The sequence below is a fragment of the Trachemys scripta genome, chromosome 3 (assembly GCF_013100865.1).
Source record: "Trachemys scripta elegans isolate TJP31775 chromosome 3, CAS_Tse_1.0, whole genome shotgun sequence".
Classification (NCBI taxonomy): domain Eukaryota; kingdom Metazoa; phylum Chordata; order Testudines; family Emydidae; genus Trachemys; species Trachemys scripta.
In genome coordinates this window covers 157,265,071-157,287,843 of record NC_048300.1, presented here as the reverse complement: position 1 = coordinate 157,287,843, position 22,773 = coordinate 157,265,071, and the positions used below count along the sequence as shown (strand labels likewise).

The 22,773-nt window shown below is 42.1% G+C and overlaps 2 protein-coding genes across 24 annotated transcripts in view; one reads left to right on the top strand and one right to left on the bottom strand.

Annotated features, from left to right (window-relative positions):
- The window catches only part of DST (dystonin), a 539,328-nt gene extending 534,458 nt beyond the window's left edge, over positions 1-4,870 (bottom strand). For 15 of the 22 annotated variants that reach the window (XM_034766257.1, XM_034766267.1, XM_034766259.1 and 12 more), the window contains exons 1-2: positions 4,633-4,830; positions 4,091-4,152 (exon numbers count right to left, since the gene is read on the bottom strand). In XM_034766257.1, the coding sequence (XP_034622148.1) occupies positions 4,091-4,152; positions 4,633-4,813 (243 nt within the window). In that variant the 5' untranslated portion in view covers positions 4,814-4,830. Of the gene's footprint in view, positions 1-4,090; positions 4,153-4,632 lie in introns of all 22 variants that reach the window. The other 7 variants (XM_034766284.1, XM_034766260.1, XM_034766266.1 and 4 more) reach the window with 4 other exon arrangements.
- A 488-nt stretch (positions 4,871-5,358) lies between these two features.
- The window catches only part of BEND6 (BEN domain containing 6), a 43,341-nt gene continuing 25,926 nt past the window's right edge, over positions 5,359-22,773 (top strand). Inside the window, exon 1 of one of the 2 annotated variants that reach the window (XM_034766292.1) lies at positions 5,359-5,742. The gene's annotated coding sequence lies outside the window, so the exon portion shown is untranslated. Of the gene's footprint in view, positions 5,748-22,773 lie in introns of both variants that reach the window. The other variant, XM_034766293.1, reaches the window with a different exon arrangement.

The window sequence follows — 22,773 nt, the reverse complement described above, 5'->3', positions numbered from 1 at the left end:
GTTCCAATAACTATCAAAGCCAAAACAGCCATTCAGGTTCAGTGAAAACTACACAACTGAAAATCAGCTTAAATTGGTTGTAAATGAGTGTCAGCGGGGCAGGTGGGGAGAGAGGAATCTGTTGTATCTTACAACTACTCAGATCTTCCAGTCGGTTGCTTTTCCTGCTGCAATCCTTCGTTTTAACCCCCTAGATGTCATACCAATTTACCTTCACGAGGATTTATGCCAATTTACCTCTTGCTTTGACCTAATGCGTAATTTGTTTCCAACAACAAAAATCTGAAATATCTGTGTAGTGCTTATAATATACTGCTGAGATATGTGTTTTGCAAAGACTTTCAAAACTTGGAGGTAATTTTACCCCCAAAAAAGAGCACGGTACTCTCATGAAATTTATCAGCAGAAGCCAGAATTCAGCATAGGATGAGTTATGGAGTATAAATAACTGTTCGAAGTTAATATCCACCCTTCCATTACCTCATCAGAGATGTGATTATATTGCTTTACAGTGTGCTGTCCTCATTAATTTTTAATTTGGGGATAATGTTTTAGTACTAAAGAGAGCAACGGATTAATAGTGCTCACTAGAGACAGTCATAATAGGCATGTACCATGCAAGCTATAGTCCTGACAATGAACTTCAATACTAAATTGCAACACCCATTTTTCCAAATCTGAGTCTCTCCTGGCAGACTGCCAATCATGCAAAAATTGCCAATAGTTCTGTGATTATGGTAATCATTCTCGAAGGACTACAATTGGACCACCAAATGCATGTTCATGTCTGACGTAAGTCACATTTGAATGTAGATCTCCGAAGGTGAATAACTAATGCGTAAACCCATTCTGCTATTTACCACAGATCCTGTCTCTCATTTATTAAGGCATATATAGCTATGTTTAATACACCTCTATCTCGATATAACGCTGTCCTCGGGAGCCAAAAAATCTTACCACGTTATAGGTGAAACCGCGTTATATCAAACCGCGTTATATCAAACTTGCGCAGCCCCCTCCTCCCCCCGAGCGCTGCTTTACCGAGTTATATCCGAATTCATGTTATATCAGGTCACGTTATATCAGGGTAGAGGTGTATATAACTAATCATAACTAGAACCAGCCAGCCACAGCAATAGAAAATTATAACCACAGCAGCATGACTTTACAGTCACTTTTTGGGCAAGAAACTACAAACTCCAACTTTCCAAATACGATTCTTTGTCTTTTGTCAGATTTTATATGAATTGATATAAAGTCCATAATATTTTGTGCTATAGTACAAAATGCTAAACTTTGCTAAACTAATGAGAATGCAAAACTTTGTTTTATATGGCATTGCTAATGTTTGTGTAAGGATCCTTATTATATTTTGTAATTCAGCAATTTTTAATATTCTTTAAAATAAATATTTATTTTCAAACACATTTTTAAAATAGTGTCATTTCATGATGTCAAATTAATCAACATATTTCTCTAAGAATCCTAAATTTAATTCAGTTTACAAAATCTCAGGTCAATTTAATCTGATAAAGAGGAAAAAACAGCATTTCTACTGACAAACATAATGTTGAACAGTAGTGATGGTGATGTTGAATTATAACACATATGGAAAGGGGTACAAAAATACAACTTTTCATATTCCAGCTAATGAGATTCCAGTAAAGTAAAAGTTAGAGGACATTTTAAAATATGCAGTTTGTGCATGAGGTAAAATGCAAATAGACACAGCAGAGTTAACAAAATAGCATTAAACACTTTATACATTGTGACAGGTTTCAGAGCGGTAGCCATGTTAGTCTATATCAGCAAAAACAACAAGGTGTCCTTGTGGCACCTTAGAGACTAACAATCTGATGAAGTGGGTTCTAGCCCATGAAAGCTTATGCCCAAATAAATTTGTTAGTCTCTAAGGTGCCACAAGGATTCCTTGTTGTTTTGATTTTACACTGTGTATTATTATGATTATTTGTATTACTGTAGTGCTTACAACCCCTTGAAAACCTTCATATTTCCATTGTAACAGAGAAGATAGTAAGTTCATTCAGCTGAAACTGAAAAGACGTCTCTCAATTCAGTGTAAGACATTAAAGAAGTTCCTACCCAGTCTCCAGTCTTAGCTGGGAGACATACTTTTACATGGAGACCAATCATTTCACTGTGTGGGAAAGAAGCCAGGTGAAAATGTTTATCTTCCAGTGGGACTTGGTTCCTGTTTTAATACAGAACTGATTGTCTTGTCACACTAGCAGCAAAGATGAACTTCTATAGTGTAAACAGAAGAGGCCTCCCCTACTAACTACATTCCCCAAATGACCTTCTTTTGAGAAAATTACCCAATGCCTCCAAAAGCACTTAAAGGTATGTCTAAGCTACAGCCACTGTAGAGGCATACCTACAGCCCTGCAGCAGTGCCATTGTAGCACCGTAGTGTAGACGCTTCCTACATCGACAGAAGGGGTTTTCCCATCAACATAATTAATCCACCTCTCCAAGAGGCGATAGCTAGGTTGACAGAAGAATTCTTCTGTTGACCTAGCTGCATCTACACGGGGTAGGTCAGCCTAACTACAGCACTCCAGGTGCTATACTTTTCACAGCCCTGAGTGATACAGCTAGGTCAATCTAATTTTTAAGTGTAGACCAGGCCTATATGAATTAGAAATCCAAGTTTCATGAAAAAGAGACCTAGGCGCTTTTGAAAATTTTACCCATGTTTTTAATGTGTGTGGGGGGGTAGGGGGGGATGTAAACACCAAAATAGGTCTGTCCATGCAAAACTCTTTCTGGGGCTCCAAACCAACAAGTACCTTCAGAAGTGGGTATGAATCTATGTCTACTGTTTCTTTAAATCTGTAGCAGGAAGTCAGGCAGGAGAGGAACTGGGGAAGATTCTAGGCAGAAGCCTTACAGTGAAGTACAGAGAGAATAGCTTTAGGGATAATACTATTTTCCTTATTCTAAAAATGTTGCTTGTTTGTGGTTAGAGCCCTGGCACCAACTGGGGTGTGGGGGAGTGCTTGCTCAACATTCCCTAGGTTGCAGAGCCAGAGGGGCCATGGCCTGACCACTTTTAAACAGTAGTCCCAGACTAAATCAGTACGGCTGCTGTTGGAATAATCTGGAGCATTGCTGCGGCTGCATGGACACAGCGCCACTGAAATGTGACAGAAGGAAAGGAAGCCAGGCCTAATTTCCATGAGCAGTGGTGCAATCTGATGAACAAGGTTGCAAGACCACTCAAATTTGGCCTGATTGCCCCTCTTATCCAGATGGAAGGGTAGCTGGGCCAACTGGAATTGCAACCTAGCACGTGGGGAGTCTGTTCCTGTAAAGCAGAGAACAGGGGACTCTGCTGAGAACTCAGCTGCTGGCAGCACTAGCCCATGCACTGGATAAAAGAGAAAGAAGGAAACTCTCTGTCTGAGGGAAACTCTCTGTCCTGGTTCCCTAGGTGGAGGTGGGCCAGAAACAGAATTTCCCTCCCTCTCGCAAGATATATCTGAATTGGTGTCCGCAGGCTAGAGGAAACCAACTCTTTCTGAATTTCTTTACCATTAAAACAGGAGAGCTGGGAGACCCTTGACCTATTAACATACAATTATGGTGTCTGAAAATAAAATTTTGTCAAGTCTTATTCCTAACTTGAAGTACTGATCTTCAGCTCCAACTGAGTTTTCAAGTGAAGCGGGCAGCTCTGAAATAGCAAGTCAGCAAAACACAGGTGACCGCTGACAATACAGCAAAGAAATGGAAGCTCTGTTAGGTCAATACGTACCAGCCATGCATATCTCCATATTGCCTGCATCAACTGTTTTTTATGTATTTATCTATCATTCTTATTACAGGCACCTAAAACAATGCTCTTGTTTAAATAAGCAATTGCTTTAGTGATCATTAAATAGGCCAAATAATATTAAATAATATCAATTAATATTAAATGAAGCACTAGCATGCTCTGCGAAAGGCTTCAGTGAAAAATAGGGATTTTCGTGCAAAATAGAGATTTTCGTGCAAAATAAAAAGTGCACAAGTGATTTTATATACAGACTTTAACAATTTGTACTCATGTAAGAGAACTTCTTCTGACCTTGAAATTGCGTGCTAAATAAATTACCTCGGAGCGACAGTGATGAGTTCTCATTACAGCATCTGGAAGGAAAAGAGAAAGACATAGATAGGACTGCATCTGGCTCAGTTTCAGATTCACTTAAGTTAACGAGTTTGATTTCAGTACTTGTTGTTTTATGCAGATTCTTTAGTGAGATCTGAGTCTCCAAGCCAAAGATGCAGCAGCCTCAGGCGTTTATATTGAATTCATCTACTAGAAGTGGAGGGTGAAGTTCTGGTGTACTTGAGAAATCAGGGGGTTCGAGTCCCTTACTTTCCTCCCACCAGCTGAAATTTCGTTAAGGGATGGGTGGAGACTAGGCTGCCGCAGTCCTGGACTCAGCTTGAATTCTCTAAAGCCTTTGCCCTAATAAACTGAGGCTAAGGCGCTCTATGTGGTCATTTTAGAAACAAAATCCAAGGCAGAAAATGAGCCCACCTGGGAGGGGAGAGGGGGATATATTTGTATTTAAAGAGCCTAGATTCCTTCTGCCTTGGAAAGGAAGGCACCGCATCTCTTACCTCGGCTCCTTGAGCGCCCTGAAAGGACGGATTTGATAGGATGCCTCCCTTTCTGGAGCTTACGGTGCCAGCAGCAGAAGAATAAAATCGTAGCAATGGTCCCCAGCAGGAGCAGGAGCAAGAAGAGGGCACATTGGATGCTGTAAGGTCGCAGCAAAACCAGGAACGCGGCGGCGATCATGGTGCCAGTGCGTGTGTGCGGGGCTGAGCCTGGAGCGCAGAGCAGCCCGGAGAGGAACGCCGGGCAGGCTTCTTATCTCGGCAGCCGGAGCAGCATGATTCCTGGTCCGTGCGCTCCTGAAATCAGGATCCGGAATGGCTGCAGCGGACACACACAGCGCTGCTGCGATGTGCTAGTGAGTTAGTGGGGAGAGGACTTCAGTCCATGACTCAGCAGACGAGAAGGAGGCGGCGGCACCAGCAGCAACGGGGATTTTTCCGCCGGCTTGCACACAACTGAGCGCAGCGAGCGAGCGAGGCGGTGCAGATGGATCAGCAGCCCCCAGCTGCAGTCCTGCCCTGGAACATGGAGGGGCCCCCCCGCTTGAGCTGAGCTTGCAGCATTGCACCGTGCTGTGCACCTCCAGCTCCTGCATCACAGAAATGCCCTGTTTTAATGCTGCTGCTGCTGACACCGAGGCGATGGCTGCCCATCGGTTGGCAATTTACAGCAGGGGCGGGGGGAGGAAGAGGAAAGGGGCTGAATCCCAAAGTTTGCTGCTGCTGCCTCTGGCTGCTCATCAAGGGGATTTTGTTTTTTTGGTTTGGACTTGGCTGGCTGGTGGCTGATGACATCACACGAGCTGCAGCTGCTGCAGAGGGGAGAGCGAAGATGGCTGCGGCGAGGTACAGTAAGGAATGAGGAGGAGGTGCAAGGAGGAGTGTCTCCCAGGAGCCGGGCAGAGAGCGCTGCACGGTGTGCGGGCAGTGTCCGGAGCAGGAGAGCACCGCGAGCGGAACAACCACCAGGCGTGGAGAGAGAAGCAGCCAGACAAAGCATCTGCCCGCAGGCTGCTTCCTTCCCTCTGGAGCTGAAGATCTTTCCTCTTGCGGCTTCAGAAGAGGAGACAAGACGCTGGGAAGCAGAACCACAAGCAAGAAAGTAACACGGTGAAGTAGCGTATCGCCCTTCATTCCTCTCCCCCCTTCGCTCAGCGAAAGCATTGCTTGCTCTAGGCAAGTCCACTACTAACGCTTGTCTCCCACTCTCTGCCTTCGGCACGCGTTAAAAGAAGTTCCTTTTGTTAGGGGCAGATTTATCTTGGTGTCATCCTAAAACAAAATAATAGCTTGTCTGCACTTGCCCACTCTGTGTTTGCAGGTTTCAAGAGTGCTAGTGGGTGAGCTGCAGTCCCAAGAACTTTTATTTGGGTTCAGAGTCAATTCTGTTTTAAGCAAATGTTGGGGGGAGAGGGGAGAGCCTCACTAAGGGTCTGGTATTCTTGTCACTGCTACAAGGTTTGCTGTGCAGGGTACCCTTTAAATAGCAAATACAGGGACACAAGTCAAAACCAGTTTCCTGAAAGATCGATAACGATATACAAGAAATTGAAAAAATATTGTAAATGAATAATTGATATGTATGTTACTGCATGTTGATACCTCCTCTTTTGCAGGGAGGTTTATTTCTGTTGCCTGGTTTAGTGCAATAACTGACTGAGTACTGAAGAGATTGTGTAGCTGTCAGTCATACAGAATTCCGTTTTTTATGTTACAATATACGTTGCATGTATTTTCTAAGAGAGGTATAATTTCCATAGTTAGCTAAAACATTTTATATACTAAAGCCCGTTGGGAAGTTCCCTGGTGCTGTGGGGTGCTGCAGCAAAATCAATTATATCAGAATACCATATATGCTGGCTTCCTGCAGTAAACTGCAATATGCTGCAGCAAATGTCACCTCCAGTGATCTTCATTGCACATTGTTATGTTGGGATGAAGAAACTAAACGGATCCTATATACTGTTCATGTATATAACAACTATGTTTCAGTATTTGTAACTGAAGGCATAATACTTTAAGAATTATCTTTCAGAAATTATGCACAAATACAATACAAATCTCTTATTACATTGTAAAAATACAAAATGAAAAATACATGTATATTTTGGTAATATTATGCAATAATATTTACAAGTATAATCCTAAAAAGTTAGGATTCATTGGTAAAGAAAATAGTGTTCATTTTATGTGGCTTACACGCACAATTCAGAGAAATATTTTACAAACTTTTTATTAATAATCAAATGCACTTTATATAAATCAAATTGCAGTGCTCTTTATGCTTTTATATAACAAAAGCTGTGGATACAAGTGTGTGCCTAGATTTAAAATACACTACGAGACCAGCTAAGTTTATAGCGAGAAACCTAATTGTGATTCCTTGAGTAAGTATGGGTAAAATGATCTATGGAATTTGGCTTATTTATCACTAAATTGTTGTATAACTCCTTAGCAGACTCTTAAGATTGTGGAAATCCATTTTTAGTTGATCTAGTTTTTTTTTTCTGGATTCAAACTGATGGTGGGTGGCGTGTCTAACCCAGAAAAAGAATAGTGCTGCTGTTTTTTTAGTTATGAGATATTTCATCCCACATTTTTAATAATGTGATAGTTTATCCCACCATGTTGAGATAGAATTATTCTGTAGTATTACGTTATAAATAGAAAGTTTAACTGCATAGGGTACAGGCATTATAGTACATTCTTCATTATCTGGGAAATAACAGATGCGATCAGGTTGCATTGCATCATGATGCTACAGTGAAATGTTTCCTGATACCGCAGTACACTGCAGTAAGGCTGTATTAATGCAGATTACTTGGAGATTATTAAAGGCTCATGTTGCCTCACTTGAACATGAGACGACTCAATGTATTCTCCATTACAGCACACTGCCCTACTGCTATGTCTTGTTGCACTGTTGCTGTCACAAAAAACTTTTCAACACCTTTCACTCTTTATTGATTTATTATAAGATTTTAGGAGATCCTAGGAAGTGTACTGTAACAATGACAACACAATGCATTGCTGTGAATAAGGGCCATGGAACGTAGGTATTTTCTCATTATCTCTGGATAGAAATGGGTAGAAGGCATTTGGCTGCAAGTAAATCTGTAATATTGGCTCATTTAGAAGGCAGAAGCCCTAATTTTCTTTTACTAAGGGTTATTGCACAATCCTCACATAAGGATATTATTTTGCCAAAGAGACAAGATGAATTTCATTACGTCTACTTCTCTTTTGCATTTGAAAAATGTAAAAGAGAATATAGTTTATTTCAAGAAATATGTGCACAAATATCAGATAGTGACTGCTGTCGGCTTCTGAGCCTCAGCAAACTGGGCCATTCCCCTCATTTACATTAACCTCTGCTCTGCCTCTATCAACATCTATATTACATCATTATTCTGTTTTTGCTAAGCATTTTCCTTTTCTGTACAGGAGTTAAAACATTATTCCCATGACTTATTATGGTCAATAAGAATTACTGTAAGTCATTGAAGGGATTTCACTTTAAAAAAAAATTGAAACAAGGTTATAAGCTATTTGGAAAATATACACACAGGAAATAAAATGATATCTGAAAGATAAAAAGAATATATTTATTTGTACAGCAGCTTTTATACAAACTTCTTCCCAAAAATGCTTTGCAGAGAGGTAATCTTAATACAATTACAGAGTTTTATAATCGGATAGGAGAAGAGAGGCAGAAATAAAGGGAGGAAGTTAAAAGAGAAAAGCTGTACTTTCAGGTGAGATTTGACATCAAAGGGAGAGTGCTTGAGGTGAAGGGATACTGAAAGCTGTTTCAGAGCAGGAGATGCAGGGTAGGGTCTCTAGGACCAACTATAGCAACAGTGTGTGGAATGACAGGCCAGTGCTGAGGTGGCAGGGACGAGGAGTACTGAGAAACAAGTTCCTTGAGAGAGGCTGAAGCAAATCTGTGGAGGGTTTTATGAACAAGGAAACAATTCTGAATTGGAATGAATGGAGAGAAGAGCTGGTGTTTTAGGATGTGCATGATGTAGCTGCACTTCTTTATATGTATAAGGTCAGAGGTAGCATCGTGCACACGCTGGAATCTGGACAGCTGGCAGTGTGGGAGGACAAGACAAGTTCCAACCAGGGACTCCATGGTTATTATGGATAATAAAGGCAAATGGAAGTTCTGAGTGGAGGAGGGAGATAGGGTGGTGTTGGAGGATGCCCCCTCGTTGGAATCATTCTCATTAGATAATTTCACACAGCTGGTTTATCCCTTTGCAAAAGAAAAAGGGAGAAAAAGTTGTATGGGAAGATTGTGCCTTTAAGTACAGCTCTGAGCATGGGATGCTGTGGCACGATTCGTTCCATGCATCCTCCTGCTTCCAGACGTGTAGTAATTTGCTGCTGACCTAAACAGCTATAATTCATTACTCCCCTCCATGTGCACACCTCTCCCTCCCCCATCCTGCTGGCTGGGCAGTACTGGCTGGCAAGTTGGGGTAAACCAAGTTTCCACCCTTTTCCCTGCCCTCTTGGCCCCACATGTGGGCCTGTAAGTTCAAGTCACAGTCTAGCCCATGTTCCTTGATAATTTATACACAGATGAAGGGATGTGTGCACCTTCAAAGATCATCACAGAGCTAGATCAATGAGAGATAAGGGCACTCAGCATTTCACAGAAGGCACTTAGCATCTTACAGTTTCAGATCCTGTATATTTCAGTTTAAAGTAACAAGACTCCTTGCAAAAAAAAAAGTCACATAATTGGCTGATCTGGTGACCTGGATGTATGAAACTGATTAAGAAGATATGTTTAAGATTACTGGAAACCTGAGTAAGTGAAAAAGTACAACCCTTTTCTTTCATATATATTACAATATGTCTTGGGTACTGTGACTTTATTGGTTGTATAGTAAGTCTCTGGGGGAGTGTTTGGAGTTTTATTTCAAAAATGTTTTATCCAGCATTACACTGCCAAAATTTGAAATTCCCTGAGCTGTGATTATTCAACTTTTTTTCTGAACAGATAAGAAATAAAAATACAAAGCCTGAAATGTAATTTATTATCAGAAGCAATAAGCATTAACATATCCTCAACTATACTATATCCTGTTTAAAAGACTCCTTCCCTGGTAGAATGATTATCAAATCATTTAAATAAAATCTCATTTGTTTCTTCTAGAAAACCTGAAGTCACAAACGAAAAAGGAAAGTGCTATCCTGTGTGGATTTTTCCAACATTCACATTGCTGAATAATGGACATCATTACGCTTTTGTCCTCAACATTTTAAAAATTATGCTATGTGAAACTATAGGTTCAAATCTCAGCAGGGTCACCTCAACACTTCATTCTTCCAAGACAGTTAAATTGAGGATTCAGTGCAGTATTTTTATATGTTTAAAGAGCACATTACTTAATCAATCAATCATTAAGTACCGTATATACTCGTTCATAAGCTGAATATTTTTGGTAAAAAAGTGAGGCATCAAAGAGCGGGGGTCGACTTATAAACGGATCTACACCAAAATTTGATGATTTTAAACTCTATGGAATCATTGAATTGAATATCTAATACATTGTCGTTTTGTTTACCTGGAGCGTCTGCAGGCATGGAGCCCCTCAGCTCCCTGTGGACGCGGTTCGCCGTTCCCAGACAATGGGAGCTGCAGGAAGTAGCTGAGGGGCTCCATGCCTGCAGATGCTCCAAAACGTCCCGACCGGCTTACCCTGACGGCCAGGAGCCAAAGTTTGCCAACCCCTGAAATATAGGGTCGGCTTATGAAAGGGTCATACAGTTTTTGCTATTTTTACCTAACCATCTTGGGACGTCGGCTTCTAAACGAACGGGCTCATGAATGAATATATATGGTAACTCTCTGACATCCCTGTGAAGTAGGTAAATAAGTATTGCTAGCCTCAGTTTACAGCCAGAGAAGCTAAAGCAGAGAGGTTATGTGACTTGCCCCAGGCTACATAATCTGAACCCCATATGTTTGCTCATCTCTCCAGACCACTACGCCTCTGGAAAACCATCAGTACAAAGTGTAGGCCTTCCAGATGACACTTTAAAAAACAGGGTAGCTTTTCAGACAAGTGGCCTTATGTTGCAAGTTCCATTGGCTCATATCAAACTTGTACCAGAATTTTTATGCCCACAATTCAGTTGTTGTTGCAGATCTAAAAGGCAGCACCTCTAACAACCTGATCATGGGTGCAAATCAGATAAGGTGCATTTATACAGTTGTGCACCCACATTTCATTTTATGGCTGCAAAAATGCTGGTACAAGTTGAGCTTCCACACAGAGAGGCTGGTCTAAGCCCTGCAGAAAATATACCACTACAGATACTATGTTGTTTTTTTATTAGAGTAGGCATTAAAGGAGTTACATACAGCAAATATAAAATAGTATGTTTACCATTTTATTGATTTAAAATAGATTTAATGAGGTATATTAAAAAAAGGATTTTTAATTGTTAGGCAGGAGTGGCAGGGTTTAAAGATGTAGTCACTATAGTGGGGGGAGTGTGGTCCTCTTGCAAAATTCCTGAAATGCTCCAATGACACTGATAATGCTCCTTAAACTAAGCCCACAGCATGGAATAATGCCTCCCCAACATCTGTAAATGTGGAAGTTTGTCAGTTACTGTGACATGCTACTAAGTAGGCAGCTGATAAGAGAAAAGTGATTTCAACACACAGGAGGCTCCAAGAAACTGAGTGACAACATGCTTGTAGCTGATCACCTTCAGAAGGAAACTCGAGTATTTCTTGATGACAGTATCAGGGTTGCCATTTACTGAGCTCCCCCTCATGATCAGGAGTGCGTCTGCCATGCCCTGCTAACAATTTCTCCCCTTTGAGGCTCTCCTATAACATTCCCACCAAACACTCTCACAGGCCCTTTTTACCAGGGTTCAGCCTCCAGGCCCTTCTGGTCAGGCTTTTATTCCTTTGTCACGTTCCCAATATGCCAAACCAAAATTGAAAACAACAACATAGCAATTAGCCTGCTGGTCTTGAGCTCTGTCTTCCAGGGTATCCCTTCCATAGCTTACTGGCAGACCTCCTGCCTCTAGCAGTCTTACAAAAGCCCCCTTCACTGTAGCCTGCCCTCCCACACTCCAACTTCTTCCTTGTTGCAACTTCCTGCTGCTCTTATAATGGAACCAACCCATCCAACCCATGTGTGACTCCTTCGTAATCAGGGGTGACTAGGCCTAGGCCCTCCAGCCCTTACAGGCTAGCCACCATGTTACACTCCTCACTCCAACCCCATTAAAGCCTTGCCAGGGCAAATTCTACCTGAAGAGAACTTCTCCTCCTTCCTGCGATGTACGTGTGTCACCAGCCAAGTGAATGCATTGTCCAGGCTCTCTCCCCTTCTAGTTTGCTCACCATAATACACAGGCAATCTCTTTTTTTCTAGGATCGCCTGATGCTCCTCAACTAACTGCTCCCATGTCCCCTGAGAGGGAGCTTGAACTATCCACACCTTCCTTGTTTCCCCAACCCCCACCATTTTGTTGCCTACCAGCTCTCCACAGGATGTTGTCTGAGTCCCAACATCAACCCCCTGGATCACGGTTTGGGCTCCCACCAGGGCCGGCTCTAGGATTTTTGCTGCCCCAAGCAAAATCAATTTTGGCCGCCCCTCCCCCCCCCTTCTTTTTTTTCCCCACCCCCCGGCCCCACCTCAAGTCCGCCCCTTCCCCAAATCCCCAGCCCTGCCTCCTCCCCCCAGGCTCTCAAGCCTGGGAGGGATGGGGAGATCCCGAGCAAATCAGCTGTTTCGCGCGCCACGGCCGCTCGGGAGCTCCCTGTGACGTTGTGCAGTCTATATGGTTTTATAAAAATATAAGTGAATATAATGTAACTGGGATATGCTTCATGCAAAAGGTCTCTTGTAAGGTATCATTACAAAGCTCATAATCTACTGAGTGTGATCATCCTATTTGTAGAAATGTACCACTCTTGTATCTAAAACTAGAAATATAAAACATAACTCTGAGGGCCTATTGTAATTATGTAAAGTGTGGGCCATTAAGGATGGTTTGGAATCTTGATGACTCCCATTGTCTGCAGATGGCTGTATTTACCTGTGAGTCTTCCTGTATATGTGTGTGCTGGCAAGTGAGTAATGAAGTCTTGCAGTGACATGTGATCATGTCACCTGAACTGGAATCCATCTTTAACCTGGTGCTTTTCCAGTGAGGGGGGGTGGAAACCCAGAGGGACAAAGGGTTCCCGCCTTATGCAAAAGATATATAAAGGGGTGGAAGAGAACAAGGGGAGAGAGGAGCCATCATGAAGAATCCCCTAGCTATCACCTGAGCTGGAACAAGAGCTGTACCAGGGGAAAGAATTGTGCCCAGGCCTGGAAGGTGTCCAGTCTGAGAAAAACTTACTGAAGCATCTCTGAGGGTGAGATTATCTGTATTTAGCTTGATTAGACATAGATTTGCGCATTTTATTTTATTTTACTTGGTGACTTACTTTGTTCTGTCTGTTACTACTTTGAACCACTTAGATCCTACTGTCTGTATTTAATAAAATCACTTTTTATTTAGTAATTTACTCAGGGTATGTATTAATACCTGGGGGAGCAAACAGCTGTGCATATCTCTCTATCAGTGTTATAGAGGGCGAACAATTTATGAGTTTGCCCTGCATAAGCTTTATGCAGGGTAAAACGGATTTATCTGGGTTTAGACCCCATTGGGAGTTGGGCATCTGAGTGCTAGAGACAAGCACACTTCTGTGAGCTGTTTTCAGGTAAACATGCAGCTTTGGGACAAGTGATTCAGACCCTGGGTCTGTGCTGGAACCAAACGGGAGTGTCTGGCTCAGCAAGACAGGGTGCTGGAGTCCTGAGCTGGCAGGGAAAACAGGAACAAGGGTAATCTTGGTACATTGGGTGGCAGCTCCCAAGGGGGTTTCACACTCCCCCTCCCTCCCAGGTTTGAGAGCCTGGGAGGGAGGGAGAGCAGTGGTGCGCGAGCGGCGGCAGCGGCGGAGGTGAGCTAGGGCGGCCGGGGCACATTTTTAGGGGCGGCATTCTGGCACCGGCCATGCCGCCCCTAAAAATGTGCCGCCCCAAGCACCAGCTTGTTTTGCTGGTGCCTAGAGCCGGCCCTGGCTCCCACTTTTCCGCTGACCTGGCACCTGCTTCCCAGGACTCTTCTCTGTCTGGGGCATACCTAACTAACTGTTGCATCTGTCACACACCCTTTCTCCTTAGGTGATCTGGCCTTAAACTCTCCTGTACCTATAGGGTAGGCCAGAACCCCTTTGTTTTCCTGTCTCTTTTCAGATACATGGGGTTTATAAAATCCAGCTAACAAATTTTACATGATACTGACATTTGCCGGACTGTCCTGGGTACTATGTCCCATTTTTGGCAAGATTCATTCTGTCTTGCACTCCTCAGGCTGACATCCCACATCGCCACGGTCCCAGACTTCAAAAAAGTAAGCATTCTGTTTATGACCTTCTATTCCACATGGAAAATACACCTCGGAAGGGCTCTTCTGCCTCCTCGGAGGAGACAGTCTCTTAGGAGGGGACCCCAGCCTCCCTACATGGCTAAAACACCCTCCCCTCAAAGTCACTTTACACGAGAAGACAGTTCCTCTGAAAGTGTCCCAATTTCCTCACTGAAAACACATTACTTGGGTCTATTTACCATCCCAGTGGAATTGCTACCAATCAGCGAGAGTAGATGAGCTGTTGATCACTCTTCTAAAGTGTGGTCTGGGCTAGGCTTAACTTCCACCTGCCTGCTGTAGGTTTCCTCATAGTCACAGTATCCCCGCTACTGGCCTTTCCCCCAAATTTGGGTTGTTCTGGTCTGGCCCATTGCTCCAACCATTTGGATCCCTCAGCCTCCAAGTAGGCCTCTGCCTCTTCCACTGCTATTGCCACTGATGCCAGCTTTTAAACTGCATTGAGACTCCTGCCACTGCTGCTTGGTGACAAACTGTACCTCCTCCTGCTTTTGTTCACTTGGCAAAAGTCAACAGCAGGATCTGAGTCTTTTGCTGCTGTTCTGCGAATAAGGGGACAGTGTCATTCATCTCTCTTTTTTTTTTTTTATTGTGACCCTTCAGTTTCCACTTCCCTTTTTGGTGGGAGGGGAGTTGTGATTCTTGCCAGCTACACTAGTTGTAGAGGGTTGCCATTTACTCAGCACCGCCCGTGACCAGAGATGCCATTTCAGTACTTTGCTAACAATTTCTCCCTTTTCTGGGGCTCTCCCATTACATGCCCATCAAACAGTCTCACAGCCACTTTTGGCCAGGCTTCAGTCTCCAGGCCCTTCTGGATAGACTTTTATTCCTTATTCGTGTTCCCAATACAGCAACACACAATTGAAAACAACAACAAAGCAATTACACTGCAGGTCTTGATCTCTGTCCTAAGAAGTGTCTCTTCCATAGCATACTGCCACACCTCCCGCTTCTGGCAATCTCAAAAACTCTCACAAAAATCCCGTTCTTTTTCTCTCTCTGTAGCTTTTTCATTGTAGCTTTCTTCTACTCGTACAGCCAGGTGTGTCTCCATTGTAATCAGGGTTGGTAGGCATAGGCCCTTAAAGGCCACCCTGTTACAATGACGCTTTCCAGGATTTGGGTCCTTTATGTTGCATCAACTTACAATGATTTATTTCTGTGCATTTACTGAGTGTAGCTAGGTACCAGCTGATGGATCTTTGCTGCATCTGCTCCATTTATGCAACACAAAAGCAGGATTCTGGTCATGCAAAACAAAAGTGTGACCACTTTTATGTTATATTTTTTGGCTTGGATCCATGTAAAAAGACTGGTTTGCTACTTCTAGGTACTAGGACAGAATATTTTTTTCTTTAGTTAGCTGGTGGTGATCAAGCCTATCCCCTACTGCTGGTATTGTGCCATGAAGAGGACTTTTGGACAGGGGATTTGGAGTAGAAGAGAAGGCACTTGAAGTATTAACCAGGAGCCCTTCTAAATGTATAATCACTTACCAAGGGAAGCCAAAAAATAATGCATGAGTGTTGGCAGTCAAAATGCCATTGGACTGTTGATATTGACATGAGCACAGCCTTGAATACGCTAGCCCCTGTTTCACTGCAGTGCTCTTATAATTGAAGGGAGTATGTCATTGTTAATAATGCTTTAAAATGGAGTAGCTCAGCAAAATAGGATAGCTTCTGTTGTCATGTAAAAACAGGTTTGGGCCATTTAGAATATTCTATTCTGTTCTATAGATGTTCTTGTACTGCAGTCATCACCATAGTATTTGAGCACCTATATTATGTAGTGGGGTATGAAGGATGGAGGTAAGTACTGTATTTAGTCTGTACCAGCTTTAAACTCCCTCAGAAAGGCTGGTCATAGGTTCTTACCAGCCAAATTTTAAAGTAGGTTAGTAGGTTATGGAAAGATGGTTTGATGTTTTCTTCACCCTTTTATTCATCTTTCCAGAACAAATTCTAAAACAAGTAGTTTAGAGAAATGGCTCTTGACTGTTTGGCCATTTCTCAGAGCAAGTGCTAAGTTTATATCTTGTGCCTGATTTTGTCTGTGGTTAAACATCTCCTAGTGACATTATCCTTCCACTGGAAGAATTTTGGAAGGAACATTTGAACATTCCTATTCATAATGTTACTCTGGCTGCCAGTCTTTACCCATTGGCACATGGTATTTGTGATGGTCTTGTCAATTTGTGCCTGTGCAAATACAAGTTGAACTTGTAGACGTGACTGTAGACATACCATCACAGAGCTGTCAAATATCTATTTATTTAAGATATTTATCCAATATGCAGAATTAAGATAATGTACCACATCTCTTTCATTGTAGTCTTGCTTGATTGTTTCTTTGAAAGTCGACTAATGAAAGTAAACCACTGAGTTCAGTAAAGGCATCTCCCCAGTCTTTGTGAGTCTGCACAACATATTGAGCTGTTAGCTAAATTAATTACTAATTTTAAAATATTGTTATAATCCTCAAGCTATTAAATAATTCTGCTTAGTAAATCCATTATTTTTCCTTTGTCATCTCTCAGGATTACAAAAGAAGGTAGATGGTTTGGTGCAGGAACTAGAGCATTTTCAAAGAAAATACTTCAACCTTATAATTAAAAACAGAATTCTTCTTATGGTGGACATTGGTATATTTAGGAGTTATTAATATGTCAAGGTATTTCTAGGTTGCTGAAGCTCACAGCATGCAGGAAACTGCAATGAAAAATAATCACCTCACAGACTCCTCAAGGAGATTTTTGACACGCAGCACAAGGTATAGGCCAAACCCTGCATAGTGATAGTCCTGCAGACTTCAAATGACAATGGGACTTTGAAATCAGTGAGACTACCTTTGTAAATAAGATAATATGGCTTACTATGAATAACATCAGTTCACACAGAAGTATCTCAAAATGTTTCACAGCCAGTTATACCAGACAAACCATCCATTATAATTCAGTTATGGAGAAGTACAGTTGATAGATACTGATAGTAAGAATTGTGTAGCTAAATTCCCTCACACATTGGCCTGAAAATTTACTTCACTGGTATATCCCCTGCTAGTGGAAATGGGCTAATTTTAAATGTATCTACAGAATCTATAAAGTTCTGCAGTGATATTCTGATAGATTTCCCCCTAATTTTCCAGCTAAATGCATAACAAAATATCTCTGTTGTTTCTGGGAAGTCTGGGCTCTGTAAACCTTGCCTGAGAGCTGTGGATTTTTGTTTCTACATAAATCATTCTTTCCCATAAAATGACTATGATATCACTCTATAAAGCTCTTGAGCAATAACAGCACTTCTGCATTCCTCACTGAAGGCCTAATTCTTCTCCCTCTGAAGTGAATGATAAATCTCACACTGACTTCAGTGGGAACAGAATTAGACCATAGAACTGGAAAAATACAAGGCCTAATTTTTAATTATAAACTTGTTATGAGGCCATTTAAATTCTCTTGAGTTTTTACTTTAGTCCAAGATATTTTGCACCTATATCTTTAATTTTCTTGGGAAATTCAGTTTAAAAAGCAATGGAGACCAAACTCTGTAAATAGGACTAGTGTCCTAGTGTGGAGTGAAGTGGTTTTGGCTGCAGCAGACCCAGCTCTCTCCCCTCCTGCTGGTAGCTGGTTAGCGGAGGGACTTTCCAGTGTGAATTGGGATTATTAAAGGCTGGACCCAGAAAGTGGTCAATATAAAATGTTAACAATGGTAGTATATATACATTTCAGAATGATCATGTTTCACTACAATACTATGAGTTTAATCTTTTCTATATAGGCATTAATCCTGGGAGGATAGGAAACAGGTATACAGTAAAGGATTGTATATTGTGGGCTTGATCTTGTTTCTATTGAAATCAGTAGCAAAGCTCTCACTAACTTCATTGAGAACAGACTCAGTGAGTGGCTAAAATCACATGTTGTAAATTTGTAATACTTTACATTACATTTACTGAGAGGAAAGAGAAGTAGTGATCTCATCGTGGTATCTGCCAGCTCTCTTGCTGAATGGAACTGGAACAGACTGTGTCAGCCACAGGGAGGGAGATGTCTTTACAAAGACTTTTGTGTTTATTTTTCTTATTCTGGCTTTCCTGGTTGCTTAGTAACAGTATCGTATGTGCAAAATTGTATATTTAATGTCTGTTCAGTATGTGAGATGTGAGCATGTCTGCAAAAATTAGGGATCCAATTAATATATGTTTCCTCTACACTCCATGTAGATGACTGCTTCCACCTTTTTTTTAATTCTACAGGCTATCTGATTTCAGAGAAACTAGGGATAGATTAGGGTCTCTCAAGAGAAATAAACAGTAAATTTAAGGTACAGTAGTTATGAAATGGGTAGCTTGTGTTTTCAGACGAAGAATCTGGCAGTTGTAACTTGCTTACAAAAACATGCAAGTGTGGTTTTTAATAAATGGTACACAACCCCCTTCTGTAGTTAGTAACTGCACACTGTAATATTAGTGAACAATTACATCTCTTCCAGTTAAAATTATTTAATCCACCAAAACTCTCAATGTCAGGACTCGGACATAAAGCCTCCCAAAGCAGAGAAAAAAAAGATGGACAACACAAGACCAGATTCATTCTGCACTGGTAGATTCTAAATTCCAAGCTTCAAAAGCAGAAAGTCCAGCAGGAATGGGGGCACTGGACTTAGCTGGTACAGCCTCAAAAGTGGCCAGGACCCTGTCAGGATGGGACAGTCTAAGGCAGGGGTTCTCAAACTGGTGGTCATAACCCCTCACGGGGTCATGAGGTTATTACATGGGGATCGCAAGCTGTCAGGCTCCACTCCCAAACCCCGCTTCGCCTCCACAGGGAGTCCTTGGCCTTACGACACAATTGGTTCCTGAAAATCGTGTCTTAAGTCGAAAATGTCATAACTCGAATTTCACAGAGGAACAATGTCAGATCGAGCGTCGTACAGTCGAAACCGACGTCGTAAAGTCAAAACACGATGACAATTTATAAATGTCGTAAGTGCTGTTTGTCGTAACTCAAACACTGTAAAGTTGAGGACTGCCTGTAGTGTTAAATATAAAAAAATGTGTTTTTAATTTGTAAGTGGGAGTCGCACTCAGAGGCTTGCTGTGTGAAAGGGGTCACCAATACAAAAGTTTGAGAACCACTGGTCTAAGGCAGCTGGAAAATGCATAGAGAGCCTCTCCCTGGAGTCCTATACCAGTGGAGTTACTGGAGGCTGGATCAGATTATAAAGCTGCCTTCTTCTACAGTGCAGGTTTATGAATTGAGCTGGTTGGAGTTTATTGTCCAAACATTTTTTCATTGGATAATGTCGATTCATTGAAAGTAAAACTGTTTGCTGGAAAAGATCTGTTTCAGCAAATTTCCCACTTTGAAAAGGTTTGGAGGAAAAAAGTTTATAAATTGTCAAAATGTCACATTTCAGCTTTTTTTTTTTTAATTAAAAAATTTGGCAGTTTTTACTATGATTCTTTCTTATTCTGCCCAAGCAGCAACTAGTGGCCCTACCCAGGGTGTGTACACATTTGTTTTACATTTTGGTGATCTGTTTTGTCAGATAACATCTCCTGGAGATGATGCATCCTATCATCCAGTCCTTACTCAAGCAAGACGCCCACTGACTCCATCTGAAGAAGTGGGTTTTTTCCCCATGAAAGCTTATGCCCAAATACATCTGTTAGTCTTTAAGGTGCCATCGGACTCCTCATTGTTTTTACTGACTCCAGTGAGAGTTTTGCATGTGAAAGAACTGCAAGACTGGCCCTGCCTTTTCCTTCTATAGGTGGAGGATCTTGGACTTTTTCTTTTCTTCATTACAGACATTTTGTTCTACCTTTCCAACCCCTTTAATTACTTTCTCAAGAAGATGCCAACAGACAGGTAGGTATTTATCCCTGAGGGTCTCTAGCTTGTCACAGTAAATTGTGTGAAGAGATCAGTGGGGGGAAAGAAAAATACCAAAGAAATTGAAGGTTGTGTTATTTTATTCAGTGTCCTTTATGTTGCAATAAAACTGATTTAAACCATTTCACGTCTAATATATTTAAAACAGCTGAAGTGCATGCTGATTCTGTGCTGCAGTAGCAGCAGAGAGAAGTGGATACTAGAGAGCCTCTGCCACCTCTTCAGCACTGCTTTCTTGCCTCAGCCTCTGCAAAAGCAGCAGCAGCGCAGCACAGCACAGATGCCTTTTAAAGCAGCCCTGAAAGCTCTGTGACTTCTCCCCCTAAAATCAGAGAAGTCATGCAATCCATGACTGTGTGACAAGTCACTAGCCCTGAATATTATTTTCCAATTTCTGTCAGATTCCCATGTTTTTAAGTTGGCAGACTCTCAGTGAAATAGGTTCAGTTGTTTACTATCACATCCACCCACCACATGCAAAAATCCTCAAAAGTCTCAGATTTTTTTTTTTAAATAATGATAAATTACAGAGTCCGTGACTGCTGTGATAAGGCTCTAATTAACCCTGTCAGGCAGAGTGGGTTTCTCAGAGCATGCACATGTACTCAGACCTCTTTTAAACCCTGCACTTTGTATATCTCACTTTGGCCAAATTTCTATTCCATTGGCCTGATTTTAGTGTGATTTTTGGACTTCATCCGTTCCTACTGAAGTCAGTGGCAAAACTTCACTGGGAGCAGGAGCACAACCCTTAGGGCTCAATTCTGCCACCTACACCAGTGTTGAGTGATTCCTTCTTGTGGACTAAAGAAGTACTCAGCATGTGTAAGGGCAGCAGAATCAGGCTCCTAGTGATTCATGACTTGGGAATTCCTCTTCCCCAGACTTTAAAGTTTTGGGTGTTTTCAGATCATCTGCGGCTTTCTAGTTGTTCTGAGAATCATACAAGTATAGGACTGGAAGGGACCTCAATAGGTCATCTAGGCCAGTCCCCTTCTCTCAAGGCAGGACTAACTGATAACGAGACCATTCCTGACAAGTGTTTATCTAACCTGTTCTTAAAATCCTCCAATGACGGAGATTCCATAAGCACCCTAGGCAATTTATTCCAGTGCTTAACACATTCTGACAATGGGGAAGTTTTTCCTAATGTCCAACCTAAACCTCCCTTGCTGCAATTTAACCCCATTGCTTCTTGTCCTATCCTCAGAGGTTAAGGAGAACAATTTTTTACCCTCCTCCTTAAAACAACCTTTTATGTACTTACTCATAGACTCATAGACTTTAAGGTCAGAAGGGACCATTATGATCATCTGGTCTGACCCCCTGCATGCTGCAGGCCATAAAACCGTCCCTACCCCTTCCCTGGACTCTGCTGTTGAAGTCCCCAATCCTGTTTTAGGTGACTTCAATTGGCAGAAACCCTCCTGCTAGAGATCCCTGCCCCATGCTGCGGAGGAAGGCGAAAAACCTCCAGAGGCTCAGCCAATCTGCCCTGGAGGAAAATTCCTTCCCGACCCCAAATATGGCGATCAGTAAGACCCCGAGCATATAGGCAAGAGTCTCCAGCCTGACCCCTGTCAGCCATTATACAATTTACCTACCATTTCTTGGTTTTCCTTGACTACTATGTTTTACCATTAAACCATTCCCTCCATAAATTTATCTAACTTAATCTTAAAACCAGACAGGTCCGTCGCCCCCACCGTTTCCCTCGGAAGGCCGTTCCAATATTTCACCCCTCTGACGGTCAGAAACCTGCGTCTAATTTCAAGCCTGAACCTCCCCACGGCCAGTTTATATCCATTCGTTCTCGTATCCACATTAGTACTAAGCTGGAATAATTCTTCTCCCTCCCTCGTATTAATCCCTCTAATATAGTTAAAGATAGCAATCATATCCCCCCTCAGCCTTCGCTTTGTCAGACTAAACAACCCAAGCTCCTCTAGTCTCTTTTCATACGACAGGTTTTCCATTCCTCTGATCATCCTAGTGGCCCTTCTCTGCACCCGTTCCAGTTTAAGTTCATCTTTTTTAAACATGGGAGACCAGAACTGCACACAGTACTCCAAATGAGGTCTCACCAGCGCCTTGTACAACGGAAGCAGGACCTCCTTATCCCTACTAGATATGCCTCGCCTAATGCATCCCAAGACAGCATTGGCTTTTTTCACCGCCACGTCGCATTGTCGACTCATAGTCATCCTGCGGTCTACCAGGACCCCTAGGTCCTTCTCCTCTTCCGTTACTTCTAACCAATGCGTCCCCATCTTGTAACTAAAATTTTTATTAGTCATCCCCAAATGCATCACCTTACACTTTTTACTATTAAATTTCATCCTATTCCTGATACTCCAATTCACAAGCTCATTCAAGTCTCCCTGCAGGATATCCCTATCCTCCTCCGAATTTACAATGCCTCCCACCTTCGTATCATCCGCAAACTTTATCAGCCCACTCCTGCAATCGGTCCCGAGGTCAGTTATAAATAAATTAAATAAAATGGGTCCCAAAACCGAACCTTGAGGCACTCCACTAGTAACCTCCCTCCAACCCGACAGTTCACCCTTTAATACGACCCGCTGCATTCTCCCCATTAACCAATTCCTTATCCACCTCTGGATTTTCATATCGATCCCCATGTTTTTCAGTTTAACCAATAATTCCTCATGGGGTACAGTATCAAACGCTTTACTGAAATCCAGGTATATCAGGTCCACCGCATTTCCCTTATCTAATAA